This window comes from Cydia fagiglandana, chromosome 7 (genome assembly GCF_963556715.1).
Source record: "Cydia fagiglandana chromosome 7, ilCydFagi1.1, whole genome shotgun sequence".
In the NCBI taxonomy this organism is placed as follows: Eukaryota; Metazoa; Arthropoda; class Insecta; order Lepidoptera; family Tortricidae; genus Cydia; species Cydia fagiglandana.
This window is the reverse complement of record NC_085938.1, coordinates 21,326,163-21,342,642: the sequence shown is the minus strand read 5'-3', so window position 1 is coordinate 21,342,642 and position 16,480 is coordinate 21,326,163. Positions and strand designations below refer to the sequence as shown.

At 39.5% G+C, this 16,480-nt stretch overlaps 1 protein-coding gene across 1 annotated transcript in view; it reads right to left on the bottom strand.

Moving 5' to 3' along the window:
- Positions 1-16,428, bottom strand: part of LOC134666137 (ruvB-like helicase 1) — a 29,092-nt gene extending 12,664 nt beyond the window's left edge. Inside the window, exons 1-9 of the mRNA XM_063523292.1 lie at positions 16,220-16,428; positions 15,876-16,004; positions 13,199-13,373; positions 12,565-12,767; positions 11,920-12,088; positions 3,838-3,929; positions 3,466-3,572; positions 3,216-3,318; positions 2,707-2,798 (exon numbers count right to left, since the gene is read on the bottom strand). Of these exons, the coding sequence (XP_063379362.1) occupies positions 2,707-2,798; positions 3,216-3,318; positions 3,466-3,572; positions 3,838-3,929; positions 11,920-12,088; positions 12,565-12,767; positions 13,199-13,373; positions 15,876-16,004; positions 16,220-16,360 (1,211 nt within the window). The 5' untranslated portion in view covers positions 16,361-16,428. The remainder of the gene's footprint in view (positions 1-2,706; positions 2,799-3,215; positions 3,319-3,465; positions 3,573-3,837; positions 3,930-11,919; positions 12,089-12,564; positions 12,768-13,198; positions 13,374-15,875; positions 16,005-16,219) is intronic.
- Positions 16,429-16,480: the final 52 nt, after the last annotated feature.

Genomic DNA, 16,480 nt, shown 5'->3' with positions numbered 1-16,480 from the left:
CTGACCACTCCCGACGTTGCTTAACTTTGGTCAAAAATCACGTTTGTTGTATGGGAGCCCCATTTAAATCTTTATTTTATTCTGTTTTTAGTATTTGTTGTTATAGCGGCAACAGAAATACATCATCTGTGAAAATTTCAACTGTCTAGCTATCACGGTTCGTGAGATACAGCCTGGTGACAGACAGACGGACAGACGGACGGACAGCGAAGTCTTAGTAATAGGGTCCCGTTTTACCCTTTGGGTACGGAACCCTAAAAATATCATCTACTAATGTTATTGTTATGCACAAGCAGAAGATATTATAGAATCTTGTTTATTTACAAGAAGATGAAATTTTTCTCCACATACCTATATATTTTTGAGAAAAATATAGCTAGGTATTTTAGTTTAAAAATCATTGTTACAATAAATATAGGCTTTTCCAGAGAACATTTACCGAAACGAAAGCAGAATTCACAAGGGTTTTCGGTGGACGACCGTAACGCGAATGATGGTTTGGACTGACCTTTCTATAAATATATAAATGTATTTTATTGTGTAATAATCATAATAATTATTAAGTTATATTAAATCTGGGAATGAAATTATATCAGAAAGGAGGTATACTCGTAACATGCTTTGTGCATTAAATATACCTCCCTCTATTGAGTGAAAATAAAACAAAATACACAGGTAATCTGTGTTGCGGTTTTAAAGTGCCATCTGTTACACCTTTGACAAATTAAAAATGATTACTTGTCAAATGAAGTCGCCATGTTAGAATTACACCGATACTATAAGCATCACTCACACAAACAAGCAATGAGGCAAAATTTTACCAATATTCAAAGGCTTTTTTCTTAATAATTTTAATCAAAATCTAGTATTTTTTTACGTTAAGCGAAGATAGAAATGTATATACTACCCAAACATTACATATACAAGTGAAGAAACCCTATATAATAGGAGCTAGGGTGCCATGAAAGTTGTATGAAAATCGAGCAAGGAGAACCACCTTAAGTAAGATCTTTTTTGACAAACCTGCACTTTATCGCGCTCCGGAGAAAAATGACATTAATTTTGATCATGTCAGTGACCATGTCTTGGTGGGAATAAATAATAAGAAAGCTAACGTAAAAATTTTGGCTCAAATTGAGTATGTTTCAGGATATATATTAAGGAAAACTAAAATTATATTCAAAGATTGTAAGACATGCAACGGCTGCCTTTACGATTGTGACAAAAGCAGCCGATACATAAAATTAAAAGAATTTAACAAAGGAAAACCATATTTATCATATCCTTCAGATGCTTTAGCTGAATGTTTCTCTAATATTCAAGACGTGGTCACGAACATATTAAAAACGGACTGTGACATGGTCAATATAAAAAAATATTTAGAAGATGCTGTAAACACAGTAGTAAATTTTAATTGTATACAATGTGCTAACCATAAAAGTGCCCTTACCAAGAAAATCATAGACTTATCTTGTAGGTTTTTCCTCCATAACTGGTGTAAAGACACAAATAAAATATTAAAAGGAACGCGATCCGACTTCGATACAGAAGACAGAATGCGAGAAATGACGAGGAACTATTATTTAAAACGAAGGAAATGCTCCAATCGATGAACAGTGAGCTAAATAAGTTTTTCCATAAGAGTGTAGTTTAATTTGATATTTACTTATTTCTATACTTTTAATAGATAGCTTGTCTTAAAAGCGATGATTATGAATGAATGTTGTCAATTAGCATTGATTTTGTAATGTGAAAATAAAACTGTAATCACATTTATTGTTTTTCAATTACTGGTCTGGGCAAACTGAACGAGGTCACATCATTGTGTGATCTTCGTTAGCGGTTTCCTGGCGAGGACTACAATGAAGGTTCACACTTGATGTGATCTGGTTCCGTTTGCACGGACTCAGAACGCAAACGTCAAACCTTAGCTATTTAAAAAGCCCGCCACTGCTTGTATAGCTGTATTAATAGGTATGGATATATACACATTTGAAAAGTTGCAGTGAACTATCAATAGATGGCGCTGCATTCGAAAACCTTGACTGATAACTCTATACCCTAATATTCAATATACTCTATGAATATACTTAAAGACGACGTCTAACCGAGCTGTCACTGTTACCACTTTTGTTTAGTGTACGATTAACAATGTTTTTCTTATTTTTTCGCAACTGTATTAAAAAACGTCGTTCGATACACGTGCGGAAATGTCATTCTTCACTCGTCCCGAGTCTTGCCACTCGCCTGCGGCTCGTGGCAAGATATCTCGGTACTCGTGAAGTAATGACATACCTTCCGCACTAGCATCGAAATGTACTATTTTATAACGAGTGTACGAGTAGATACGTGTTTCTTGTATTTTTTTATTTAGTGAATATTTTCCGACCCCGCCCTTTTTACTTTTTTTGTCACTTTTAAAAAACGTTTTTCTGTTGTTTACTTCAAACCGACTCTAAACTTAGAAGCGTTTTTACTAGAAAACCACAAACAGCTACAATGAAACATTGTAGTAGTGGTGGTTCAGATGCTACAGCTATTGAATATTCGGTATTCGGCCAAATTCACTATTCGAGGCATCTCTAATAATTGTACCATCGCCCACACAGTTACCTGTCCATCGGTGAACCTTATTACAAAAGGCATAAGGTCCACCGATGGACAGAGTGCCTCTGTTTCTACATCCGTAAATAAGTACTTCCTTACCTGAGTGTGGTGTTGGCGCCGACGTCGGCGAGCGCGGCCAGCGCGTCATCTTCAATAGCGATGCCCTCCGTCGTTGCGCGCAGTTTCAGAATCTGAACAACGAACAACGTTATTTAAAGCCCCGTAGGTTCGTTTTCTTTTATCACCCTCACTGAATGTAAGCGTAAGCGAGATGGACATACGTGCTCGGGACCGCGAATATCATGTTTTTGAATTTTAATTTTAAATGTAAATTTCAACAAAAAAAAGTACTTAATAAAGTTCCGCATTTTAGAAGCTATTTTCATATTCTAACTTTATGTGCATAAATTGTCAAAATTTTTATAGTGCGTTTAGTAATTATGTTCGTATGTGTTTTGTATGAAATTAATTTTTGTTGATACTTTTGTTTATTAAAAAAGACAAATTGTAATAAAACAGAAATGCGTATTACTTTTATAAATATGCAGATATTAAATCGTTCGTTTTATTGTGCAATAATAAAAAAAAAAAAATGGTAATAAGTTAACCTGTAACAGTTCAGACTTGTTGTACGGCAGCGTGCGGATGATGAGCAACCTGTCCAGCAGGTCCAGAGGAATGCCGTGCGGGGACACAATGTCCTCAGTGCCTCTGGAAACAATACACATACATCTCAATTGATTTATGGCGCACTATTAACGAGCACGGAGCAAAACCGCGGTCGGACAGACAGATAAACGAACTAAAGGGTTCAAGTTGACTACGGAACCCTAAGAACACAAAGCTAGTAATAGTCACCTTATTAGACAGCGCCCTCTGTTGGTGGCGAAGATGACGATGGGCGCGATGGCGGACTCCAGCGCTCGGTGCAGGTACGTGAACGTTTCGATGTCTAGCATGTGCACCTGGAAGTCAATATGTATGTAGTACATACATTATGGTTGAAGCGGGGAATGGAAACATTTACTGGCTGAGTATTAAAAAAAACAATAAAATTGATTTATTTCATTCAAATTATATGCATGAAGTATCATTATTGATATCGAAACCAGAAAAATGCTAACCAAGTTCTCTTGAAAATAAGACTGTTATGATGATATAAATTCTTTATTAAAAATGAATTTGATTGTCGCTTGGGAATTTTAAGTAATGTCAAGTAATAAAACAAACCTCATCAATGAATAGGACTCCAGGCACCAATTCAGCGATTCCTTGGTCAATGTATTTGTTCACTACTTTGTTGATCTCTTTTCTTAGTTTATCTGTAAGCATATAAAGTTATATCAATGGAGTTTATTATTAAAACATATTATACAATGTAAGCGGGTGAATCAACTGTTTAGAATTGCCATAGCAACACTACCCTGGGCAACTCTTAAAACACTCAGCCAAATTTCTTGTCACTCATTAACATGACTATGGTCTCCTGGGTTACTCTTAACACCCTCTGGTTTTATAGTGTTTTAACAAACATTAACTGTAGGGGCCAGCACAGAAGCCCCCTATTCATTAGCGCGAAGTACATGGTGAAATTTTAATCACCAGCCATCAGCGTAGCAGTGGCGGCGCGTCAAACATATATCCATAAGCAAGTCGGGTCTAATTTGGCTTAAGGCTTGGCCACACACAGAGCGCGACGCAGCGCCGCGTCCGCGCCGCGTCCACGCCGCGCGACCGCGGCACATGCTAACAGGTTACCGACGTCAAACAGACTGCGTCGCGCCGGTATCACGCCCCGCTTCTGTCGCGCCCCGCGCCGCGCGGCCTGTGCGTCCTCGCGGCGCGTGCGCAGCGCTGCGCCGCGCGGACGCGGCGGCCCGCGGCGGCCCGCCGCGGCCCGCCGCGTCGCGCTGGGTCACATCAGTCGGATCGGACGTTAGGCAGTGAGCGGTGCGTAGTGCGAGCGTAGCAATATTAGTTATTCTGTGATTGTAATTATGGATATAGAAAAATTAATTAATCTCGTAAGAGATCATAAAATTATACAGTGAAACCTGGTTAAGTGGGACCTGGATAAGTGAGAAACCTCTATAGCTGGGACTCATGGTGCGGTCCCGACACTTTAGCACTGAATTACCTCTGTTACTGAGAAAAAACGAACCTCTATAACTGGGATTCGTTGTTGTGATTTTATAGTCACATTTACCTCTATAAGTGAGACGGAGAGTGTATTTTACCTCTTTTACTGATACTATATTTATAAGATTACATTTTCCTAATTGTTTTTTAGAATTTTATAGGGAATTGACTTCTGTATCTGAGATAACGTCAATCTATGACCTCTCTAACTTGGACTTCATTGAACGATTTCCGTATTCTTACTAACTTTTAGTCTATCCACAAATTCCGCATTTGCCTAATTGTGTCTAAACAACTTCAAACTTTGATTTAGTTAATTTATCTAAGTACCTAAAACTACCGAAACGAAAGCTGAAATTTTGATAAGTAACACGAAAAAATTAATTTTCATTTATTAAATTTCTAATACGCAATGAAGTCCGTATCAAATTTAATTTAATTTTGATATATCTATCCATTGGAGAATCATTCAAAATAAATTCAAAGAAATATTTAAACAGGCTTAAAACATATTTAGGGACAAGGATTATTTTACCTTATTTAGTTTTAAAGATATTAATTATTAAATACCTTATTAACCACCTCTATAACTGAAATATACTCTATTCTCACCTCTATTAATGGAAACCTCTGTAAATGAGACAGAAATTTATCTGTACCTGGCTAACTGGGAACCTGGGTAAGTGGAAAACCTCTTTAAGTGAGACAAATTTGCTCGTCCCTTGAGATCTCACTTATCCAGGTTTCACTGTATATGATCTCTCGGACAAAAATTATAAAAATGTAAATATGAAGGCTGTGTTGTGGATGAGAATCGCAGAAGAATTAAACCAAAACAGTAAGTATATGTTTTTATATTTTATAATTCAATTAGTTTCGAAATATCGCCGGAATTTTTCTCGAATTTCAAAGGCTTCTACCGAAGGCTGATTATTAGGCGGCGTCGTATTGGTCACGAAAGCTGAACCCGTGGCCATGCTGTTCTCAGGGACAATCTGCATACGGCCTTCCTTGGCGCGTAAAAAGTTGTGAAGGCAACATGCTGCCTTTACGACAGCTTCTGCTGTGTTGACTGAGCATTCCATGGGTCTATGAAACACTCTCCATTTCTCGGCCAAAATACCAAATGCGTTTTCTACAACACGTCTTGCTTTGCTCAACCTCTTATTATAGTTTCTTTTACTTTCGTCTTGTAGGGCCGCTCTTTGGGTAAAGGGTCTCATTAGGTATGGCTTTAATCCAAAACCTTCATCACCGATAAGTACCTGCGGCACTAAGTCATCCGTGCCCGGCAAAGTTTTAGGTGGCATTAGGGTTTTGCCTTCTAGGCATTCTTTGTAAAAGCCTGAACTTTCTAGGATACCGTTGTCGCTGAAACGGCCGCAGCTACCTATGTCCACCACTATAAATTGGTAAAATGGGTCGACTATCGCTAGTAGCACGATTGAGAAAAAGTTTTTATAACAGTAGAAATTCGACCCACTATTTTTGGGGCATTTTATTGCGACGTGTTTCCCGTCGGCACTGCCCAAGCAATTCGGAAAATCCCAAATTTCTCTAAAACCGCTTTCTGATTTTCTCCATGTGTCTTCGGTTGGCGTGGGTATATAGATAGGCTGCAAAGAATTCCACACTCCCTGACAGACATTTTCTACTATGCCGCCTACCGTGGAACGCCCGACACGAAAAGAAAACGCAATCGTTTTGTACGAATCCCCCGTAGCTAGGTACCTAGAAAAATACGAAAACGTGTATCATTAATAAATACTTACCTATATAAATAACGGAAAACAAAAACCGGGCAAGTGCGAGTCGGACTCGCGCACGAAGGGTTCCGTACCATAATGCAAAAAAAAAAAGCAAAAAAAAACACTGTCACCCATCCAAGTACTGACCACTCCCGACGTTGCTTAACTTTGGTCAAAAATCACGTTTGTTGTATGGGAGCCCCATTTAAATCTTTATTTTATTCTGTTTTTAGTATTTGATGTCATAGCGGCAACAGAAATACATCATCTGTGAAAATTTCAACTGTCTAGCTATCACGGTTCGTGAGATACAGCCTGGTGACAGACAGACGGACGGACGGACGGACGGACGGCCGGACGGACGGACGGACAGCGAAGTCTTAGTAATAGGGTCCCGTTTTACCCTTTGGGTACGGAACCCTAAAAAACTGTGTCCCTAGATTTTCAATACGTTAAATACCTACCTACGTATGAAAATCTTGAGACACTTTTTTGTGTGTAAGTGTGGTATTCCATCTGTCCAATATCTTTGTCCAATTTGTATATTTTGTCTCACATTTTGCTTAATGAGAGAGTGAGATGCACTGACGTTGGACAAAGAAATTGGATGGAAATTTGACAGGTGGAATACCGCCCTTACTGAGACAAGAAAACCTAGCGCGCGTCCGTCGGTATAAATATGTAGGCACAAAATACGAAGTCTCTTGCGATCAAGTGCGCACGGCTCCTTTGTCGGCATTTCCTTTGAAACTTGCGACGGCGCACGGCCAGGCCTCCCTCACACGCTCAAGGCCGCGCGCTATATGCCTACCGCTCGGCGTATAGTCGACGATACAACCGACAGAGGGCAGAGGGCCGCCGAACGCCCGCCTGAGCGCTCGCACCGCCACGTTTCCCGCGCTCGCTTCGAAATGCCGAAACCACGTAATTATTGTGCAGTAGTAGTAGTATATATATATATATATATATGAAATGTACTCGTGTTTTCGAGAATGAAAAAAAATTAGTAGACTAATGTTTAGGGTTCCGTACCCAAAGGGTAAAAACGGGACCCTATTACTAAGACTCCTCTGTTGTCTGTCTGTCCGTCTGTCTGTCACCAGGCTGTATCTCATGAACCGTGATAGCTAGACAGTTGAAATTTTCACAGATGATGTATTTCTGTTGCATAACAACAAATATAGAAAATGGAATAAAATAAATATTTAAGTAGGGCTCCGATACAACTAACGTGATTTTATGCCGTTTTTGTATAATGGTACGGAGCCCTTCGTGCGCGAGTCCGACTCGCACTTGGCCGGTTTTTAAAATTTTCGTTTAATTTACATTTAATTTATCTCTCTCTATTCGCGATCTCGAAAACGGATCTAATGAATAATGTATTGTTTTATTTTAATAACGCTTATTTATTATTATTTTAGGTGATGCAGTAAAGAAAAAATGGAAGACAATCCGAGACGGGTATTTTAAAAATAAAAGAATATTAAAAGGAAAGACAGGCTCCGGAAGAATAGTTAGCAACTATATTTGGGCAGAGCAGCTACGCTTCTTGGATGATTTCAATGTGGTTCGGCCCCGATCTTCAAACATAACACAATCAAATGAAACAAATTCAACGGACAGCGACAACACAAATTCACCACAACCGCCTCCTTCACCGCAACCATCTCCTCCTCAATCATCTCCTGTGGCGCAGGTGCCTTCTTCATCACAGCATTCGCTCTCTCCGAACCCGGTGGAGCCTGAGTACTCACAAAGAGAGACTCCACCCTCATCACAACGTAGAACATCCGGATCGCGACAAAGCGAAGACCCATTAAATAAGATAATTAATTATTTAAACAATAAACCCAAAACTAATAAAGCCAAAGATTCAATTGATTACCTTTTCCAAAGTTACGCAGAAACATTTAAAAAATTTTCACCCGAGTTGCAAACCAAAATAAAACTAGAGTTAGCCAAATTATTTTCCGAGGCAGAACTGCGATCATTACGCGAGGAATCCTCGCGTACTAATCAAGTATCGTTTGTTTTGTCGCCGTCATATTCCATGATCAGCAGCGTAGACAGCCATGAAGAAACGACTAGGGAAGTTGACAGTGATTTTAATATAGTCGAGATAGCTGTAGAACGAGAACGCTTTAATAATCCAGAACCTGAATCTGACTAGATGCTCCATGTTTTTTGTGAAAGTTTACGTTTTATGTTGTTACGGGAAATACCGGAACCGAAAGTACCGGGAATTCCCGGGATTTTGAGCAAAGCAAAGAACCGGGAATTTAAAATACAAATCCCGGTACTTTCGGGATTTTCGGGACTAACATTTCCAATACAATTTTTGACTGTTTTCTATTACTTAGAGTGAAATATCATGTTTTTTAAAGAAACATACTTTGATAGAATATCAATTTAAGGCTGATAATACTAATAATCCAGTGAAATTGTAGAATTTTGTAACGTGGCTCTTCTGCGTCAAGTCAACTGCTTTTTTGCAGACTTATTTATGATGTTGGCCCAATAAATAATCTAAGTTTGTGACCTTGAGCGGCGAACGCAACTTTGTCAATAATCAAAAACCTGCGAAAATTTCGGTTTTTGTTTAGTTGTGGGCGATTCTAACCCTAAAGAACTAGTTTTTGATAGTACCTTCCTGAGACGTTTTTAAAGAAGGCTAAATTTGCTACAATACGAGATTAAAACTGTCTCTGTAGATTTAATAGTTTCCGAGATAAAGGCTTTTAAAATTTAGATTATTTTGAAATTGAGCTCGTAAGCTGAGTGCAGTGAGTATGCACTTTTGACTTAGGCGATGCTGTTTGGCACGATTGTTCCTAGGGTCAAACAAAGCTGATTTGGCCCAGTAGCTACGAAATCGTACCGTGCCTACCCCCCAAACCCCTCCCTTTTTGGAGGGTATGTACGGTATGTACGGCATCGCCTGAGTCAAAAGTGCACACTGCACTCGCTTAGCTTACGAGCTCAATTTCAAAAATATCTAAATTTTGAAAGCCTTTATCTCGGAAACTATTCAATCTACAGAGACAGTTCTAATCTCGTATTGTAGCAAATTTAGGCTTCTTTAGAAACGTCTAAGGAAAGTACTGTCAAAAACTAGTCCTTTACAGTTATAATCGCCCAAATCTAAAGAAAACCGAAATTTTCGCGGATTTTTCGATATTTGACAAAGTTTTGTTCAGCGCTCGAAGTCACCAACTTGTCTTATTCATTGGGCCAACATCATAAACAAGTCTGCAAAAATCAGAACTACCGGATTTAACGCAAACGCGAAATGTATAAAATTACTGTATTATAATACTTTTATGGCTGTCCACATATTAAAATCAAAACAGAAATATTCAATGGGTGTGACAATGCCGACAATATAAAATATTATATGAATAATATTTTATATTATAAACTGAAATAAATGCCATATACTAAGAAAAAGTGACCAAGCCTTCAGTAAGAAGTGCATATACTTGGAAAAATTTGACTAATGCCGCTGTGACCCGGTGGCCGAGTGGTTCAGGCACCTGCCGCGATAGCAGAGGACGCTGGTTCGATTCCAGCCTGGGGCACTGGAGGCCTTGGTCACTTTTTCTTAGTATATGGCATTTATTTCAGTTTATAATTTATATAGTAGTGTTTCTACTTGATAAAAACAAATTAAAATATTTTCTGAAAATAATTTAATTTGTAGTATATTTTATATTGTTGTAATTTGAAACTTTAAGAACATAAGTGTTTCTACAATAAATAATTGTATACATATTATTATTAGTTATTTGTATATTAAGTACGACAGTTAATGTAGGCAATGATCGTGTGGCTTAAAGACACGTCGTAAAGAATTAAATACCTATCATGTTTAGAGAAAGATTCATGGTCGTTTTACGCTTTTTTTAATGAAAATTTAGATAAAAACTGATTTTTTAAGGCAGTCCCGAAAGTACCGAAAATACCGGGAAATCCCGGTTCCATTTTTGCCTGGTACCGAAAATCCCGGTTCTTTTAAACAGTACCGGTTCTGCAATCCATAGTTGTTATTGTTTAAAATCATAATTCGAATATTTTCTAAGTACTATGAAAATTAAGACTAATAAGTGAGATTATAAATAAGGCATAATGTTTATGTTGTAATAATTTTCTAAAGTACAATATTAAGACTGATTATAAGTGAGATTATAAAATAAATAAGGCATAATGTTTATGTTATAATAATCAAAACAATCAATAAATAAACCTTAAGCAAATGGCCGTTTTATGTTATGGGGCTGTCCATAAATTACGTCATCGATTTTTGACGATTTTTGACCCGCCCCCCTATAATCATCCAAAAATCATGCTTCAAATGACCCCATTTCCTCCTACTTCATGCTACCGTCATCCGATGTCCAGACCCCCCCCCCTTAATTTGAAATGACGTAATTTATGAATAGCCCCTATGTTGTGTTATTGTTTAAAATTATAATTTAAATATTTTCTAAAGTACAATATTAAGACAGGTTATAAGTGAGATTATAAAGAAGGCATAATGTTAATGTTGTAATAATCAAAACAATCAATACAAACCTTAAACAAATCGCCAGTCTTTCTTTTGAACTAATTGCCAGTCTCCAATTAGTGTCTTGTTTCGTTATGAATGGTTGCAAAATATTATGAAGTTCTTCAAAGCTGCCTTTGGACATGCGGAAGTATGAAAAGAACTTTTCTTCATCCGATTGTAACTCCCGGCACAATCTGTTATATTCTCCATATTCCAATCTTTTAGTATTAATTGGATGAACCCACATTCTTGGACGCTTTCTAGAAGCGGCCGCCAGTAACAAAAGAGTGTCCTCAATGTCAGAGTCGTCCGATTCACTCGACATTTTCGTATAGGAGCGTCGCTTCGAACAACAAACAAACTCTCTGATCTATGGCTTGGGAAGGAATGAGCGACCCTCCGCGCGCGAGTCACGCCCGCATGACGCCGCGCCCCGCACCCGCGCGGCCGCGCCGCGTTCCCGCGCGGCCGCGCCGCGTTCCCGCGCGTCCGCGCCGCGTGTTGAGAGCGTGAGGCCGGCGCGATCCGCGCGCGCTCTGTGTGACCATGCATCGCGTCGGCATCACGCGGCGTGGACGCGGCGCTGCGTCGCGCTCTGTGTGTGGCCAAGCCTTTACATATTTCCTTTACAACTCTGCTAAAACGTCCAAAAACAGGCAAGCCGGTGGGAATCGGCTTTTATGGACGTGCCGCCACTGCTGCGTAGTAACTTTATAGGCCATACTGAACAACTTTTATTATGAGACCAATGCCATAATCACAAAAAAGAATTTGGCAGTTTCATACATTCCGGCTGATGTGATGCCGTTGATTTCTATGGGACACCCAAATTTTTATTCGAGGTTTGGTCATTGGTCTATGATACAAAGGCATGTTTACCAGTGATCTCAGTCTTCTTGGGCTTCATGAGCTGCCCCATCATGGACATGATGTCGTGTCCGCCCTGCGGCCGCGCGTTGGCGCAGTCCAGGTCGTGCAGCGTCACGTCCTGCACCACCTCCTTCTTCTTGTGGACGTCGCCTTTTGGCAGCGGGACGTACTCCTCCGCCTACAGATTACATACAGATACAGAGAGACTACACTTTTTTTGAGGGCCAAAGTTGTTGTTAAACCGTTCATGCTAACATTGCCGAGCAAGTTAAAGAATCCAATTCGAAATTTGGCATCTTGAGGGTATCATATCAAGGCACGAGGGTTAACCTATTCGCCGCCACGTCAATGAAGTCATAGTGTCATCAACGCCATGTCAAAAATTGCGTGTAAACCTGAACAAGACCACAACTTGATATGAAGTCGTGGCGTGTGTGGCACGAAATGTACTGAATTTATATCAAGTCAATGGCGGCGAAAAGGTTAAACTTTGCTCCCAAGTGAGACACAAAACTTTCCACCTCACTAACATGGAGAGTATTACCTATGTCACATCACAAATCAAAGTCAAATTAATGTTATTAAATATCTTTCATTCAAAATCAGATAAGTTAAAGGCAATTTTATTGAGCCTAAAAGAAGTACATTACCAACCTCAAGATCAAACTCTGTGGCAAATGTGTCGCTTCTCCCCTGCCTCTTCACAGCCCCGGAATTGGCTTCAATGTAGATGACGTCTCCGACTTCCACCTTTTCCTTCTGAAGTGATTCATAGATGGTGGGGTCCAGTTTCAGCTGCTTTGTGCCTTTGGCCGTCTTCAGCCCGATGATGACATGTGATACTGTTTTTCCATATCCTGAGAAAGCAACATTTTCAATTATATTAATATTTAACTTATATGTTTTATTTTTAATGTACATCTTATGTTTATTCTCAACATAAAATTTGTCTAAATCCTCCTGACCATTCCACAAATCTAAATTTTCTAAATATTTTAAGTCATAATTTACTACTGGGTAAAATCCCAAATTGCCAACATCACTTTAGCCAGTATGCCTGAATCATGAAGAATGAAGCTGCTGCTGCTCCTGCTGTATATTATCATTAACACCACTTAAGCCATTGGAAAAAAACATACCCCAATGTCAGCCAACGGTCAAGTGTTTATTTATTTATTTTACATGGAGAATAAACAGCTTAAACTATGCTAATAGTGACATAAATAGTGTTGTTTCTAACAGTTTTTCTCAGTGTTTGAAGTATAGTATATGATAGCTTTGGTCTTACCTCCCGCCGGGTTTTCAGTCTCCACCGGAGTGAACTCCGTCACCTCCCCCTCATACACCTCCTTGGTCTCGCGGATGCGCAGACCGATGGCGCGTCGGAAGTTCTCCATCAACACCTCTGTTTTCTTGATCTCTGTGCTGTACACTTCACTTCCGACCATGGGGCAGAATGGCACCTGGAACATAACATTGTTTAAATTCAAATAAAGTAAGAGAAATACAATTGTGAAACTGGAAATCATGAAATAACATTAGCTTTTTCAATTTGTTTGAGCACAATGTAGCTTAACTTGTAGCTTGCAGCAATCAAATAAACGCTTTGTCTATCTATCTATCTAATGTATGAACCACCTTGATTTGCCGCTCAACGCCGTGCGTCCAGACCGCGGCCCAAACCTGGGTCTGCTGCAGAGCTAAGAGACTCAAGCCCCCTTAAAAGCACTTCCATTACCACAATTAAACCCTCTTCCAAACCAAAATTCATGATCCACCACTAAATATTAACATATTTATCTACAAATATTTGTTTATAACTTTTGCATCTGATTACAAAAGTAAACCGAAAGAAGATGACTTACTTTTAGTGTCCGACCGAAGGTTCGGTTTCGGTTTCGGTTTCGGCCAGTTTCGGCCAAAAAATCATGTTTCGGCTGTAGTTTCGGTTTCGGCCAAAAAACGGCCGAACCTTTCGGCCGGGCCGAAACTTACTAAATGGTACTTCGGAATAAGACCAAAAGTTGGGGAATAAGTAGGACAACAATATTAATACCTACATATTATACTGATTCATGTATAAGTACAGAAATTAACTGGTTTATTTATTATAAAACACAATTCCACTAATGAGGGCGCCCCTGGACGGTCGACGCAGTCTTAAGAGGCTGTCAATACCTATAACGCACACACTGTCTAATTGTTTCGGAGTGAATGAGTGATTTTACCTCAATTTACTATTGGTTTGTGTTCCACATGTCCTCTACTTCAGCTTAGCCTTTGGCCTCGCTGCGCCATGCTCGGCCTCCGGTCTCGCTTTTTAATACAATGGACATTGGTTGGAGTCTGTGCTCAACTACTTATTAGTGTCCGACCGAAACATGTTTTTTTGCCGAAACCGAAACCGAAACCGAATGTTCGGCTTTGGCTCTAGTTTCGGCCGAAACCGAAACCGAAACCGAAACTTTTGTAGACTTGTTAAAATCGTTGAAAAAATGTCATAAAACCCCTTTTATACTCATATTATGGGGCTGTCAACACCCAATATCCTTGAGACCTTTTCCAGCAGTTTTTTAAGACCAAGATAATTCTGCAAAGATTTTGATAACACACGCAGTGCAAGTGTTATTTTAAACGTCAAAACTTCTATGAAATTATGACGTATAAATAACATTTGCACTAGTTGCACTGTGTATGCTATCAAAATCATTGCAGAATTTTCTTGGTCTAACTCTATTCATTCACCAGTCAAGTTAACATGTAGACACAGGGTCAACCAAAAACGCGAGCGCGAAATTTTTTGTTGACAATATCGCAAGGCCGAGTACCAATCTTCACCTGGGCCTAAAAGTCCGAAGTGCCCCAGTGAGGCGAACTTTCATGCGAAGTCAAAGCCGTGCTTCAGGCTTCAGGATAAGTAGTTGAGCACAGACTCCAACCAATGTCCATTGTATTAAAAAGCGAGACCGGAGGCCGAGCATGGCGCAGCGAGGCCAAAGGCTAAGCTGAAGTAGAGGACATGTGGAACACAAACCAATAGTAAATTGAGGTAAAATCACTCATTCACTCCGAAACAATTAGACAGTGTGTGCGTTATAGGTATTGACAGCCTCTTAAGACTGCGTCGACCGTCCAGGGGCGCCCTCATTAGTGGAATTGTGTTTTATAATAAATAAACCAGTTAATTTCTGTACTTATACATGAATCAGTATAATATGTAGGTATTAATATTGTTGTCCTACTTATTCCCCAACTTTTGGTCTTATTCCGAAGTACCATTTAGTAAGTTTCGGCCCGGCCGAAAGGTCCGGCCGTTTTTTGGCCGAAACCGAAACTACAGCCGAAACATGATTTTTTGGCCGAAACTGGCCGAAACCGAAACCGAACCTTCGGTCGGACACTACTACTTATCCTGAAGCCTGAAGCACGGCTTTGACTTCGCATGAAAGTTCGCCTCACTGGGGCACTTCGGACTTTTAGGCCCAGGTGAAGATTGGTACTCGGCCTTGCGATATTGTCAACAAAAAATTTCGCGCTCGCGTTTTTGGTTGACCCTGTGTCTACATGTTAACTTGACTGGTGAATGAATAGAGTTAGACCAAGAAAATTCTGCAATGATTTTGATAGCATACACAGTGCAACTAGTGCAAATGTTATTTATACGTCATAATTTCATAGAAGTTTTGACGTTTAAAATAACACTTGCACTGCGTGTGTTATCAAAATCTTTGCAGAATTATCTTGGTCTTAAAAAACTGCTGGAAAAGGTCTCAAGGATATTGGGTGTTGACAGCCCCATAATATGAGTATAAAAGGGGTTTTATGACATTTTTTCAACGATTTTAACAAGTCTACAAAAGTTTCGGTTTCGGTTTCGGTTTCGGCCGAAACTAGAGCCAAAGCCGAACATTCGGTTTCGGTTTCGGTTTCGGCAAAAAAACATGTTTCGGTCGGACACTACTTACTTTGTTGCCGAGTTCCTGTGCTATGGCTAAGGCGATGGCAGTTTTGCCTGTTCCTGGCGGGCCAGCCAGCAGCAGCGCGCGTCCAGCCATTTTCTTGCTCCGGATCATGTCCACGACCACACCCGCAGCCTGCGCAAGCCATGATCGTAAATCGTTTGTGAAAACAGACTTGTTTGTTACATTATTTACACAATACCATGGCAACCAACAAATTATAACCTCAAAAAAATCCATTACATATTTGATCAATACTACTCCGAAGTTTAATTTTAACAAAATCAGATTTCTAAATAATATAGTAAGAAAATCAAAACTTGATTATTAGATATTGTATAAAAAAATACCTCTCTCGCGTTTTCTTGCCCCACGAGACCGGCTGCCATTTGAATTGGAACCCCATTTTCGTCTAAACCCAGTCCTTTAATATGGGTGTGTGCTGATATTCTCTGAGTTTTAGCAGTGCTTTTGACCTCTTCAATCTTCATTTTAAAGTTTTATTTGTAATTTCACCGCACTAAACAAATTCGACAAAATGCAAAACAGCAAACCATCAGCGAACCGCTCAAGATGAATGAGATTGAGATGAGAGATGAGATGAATGATTG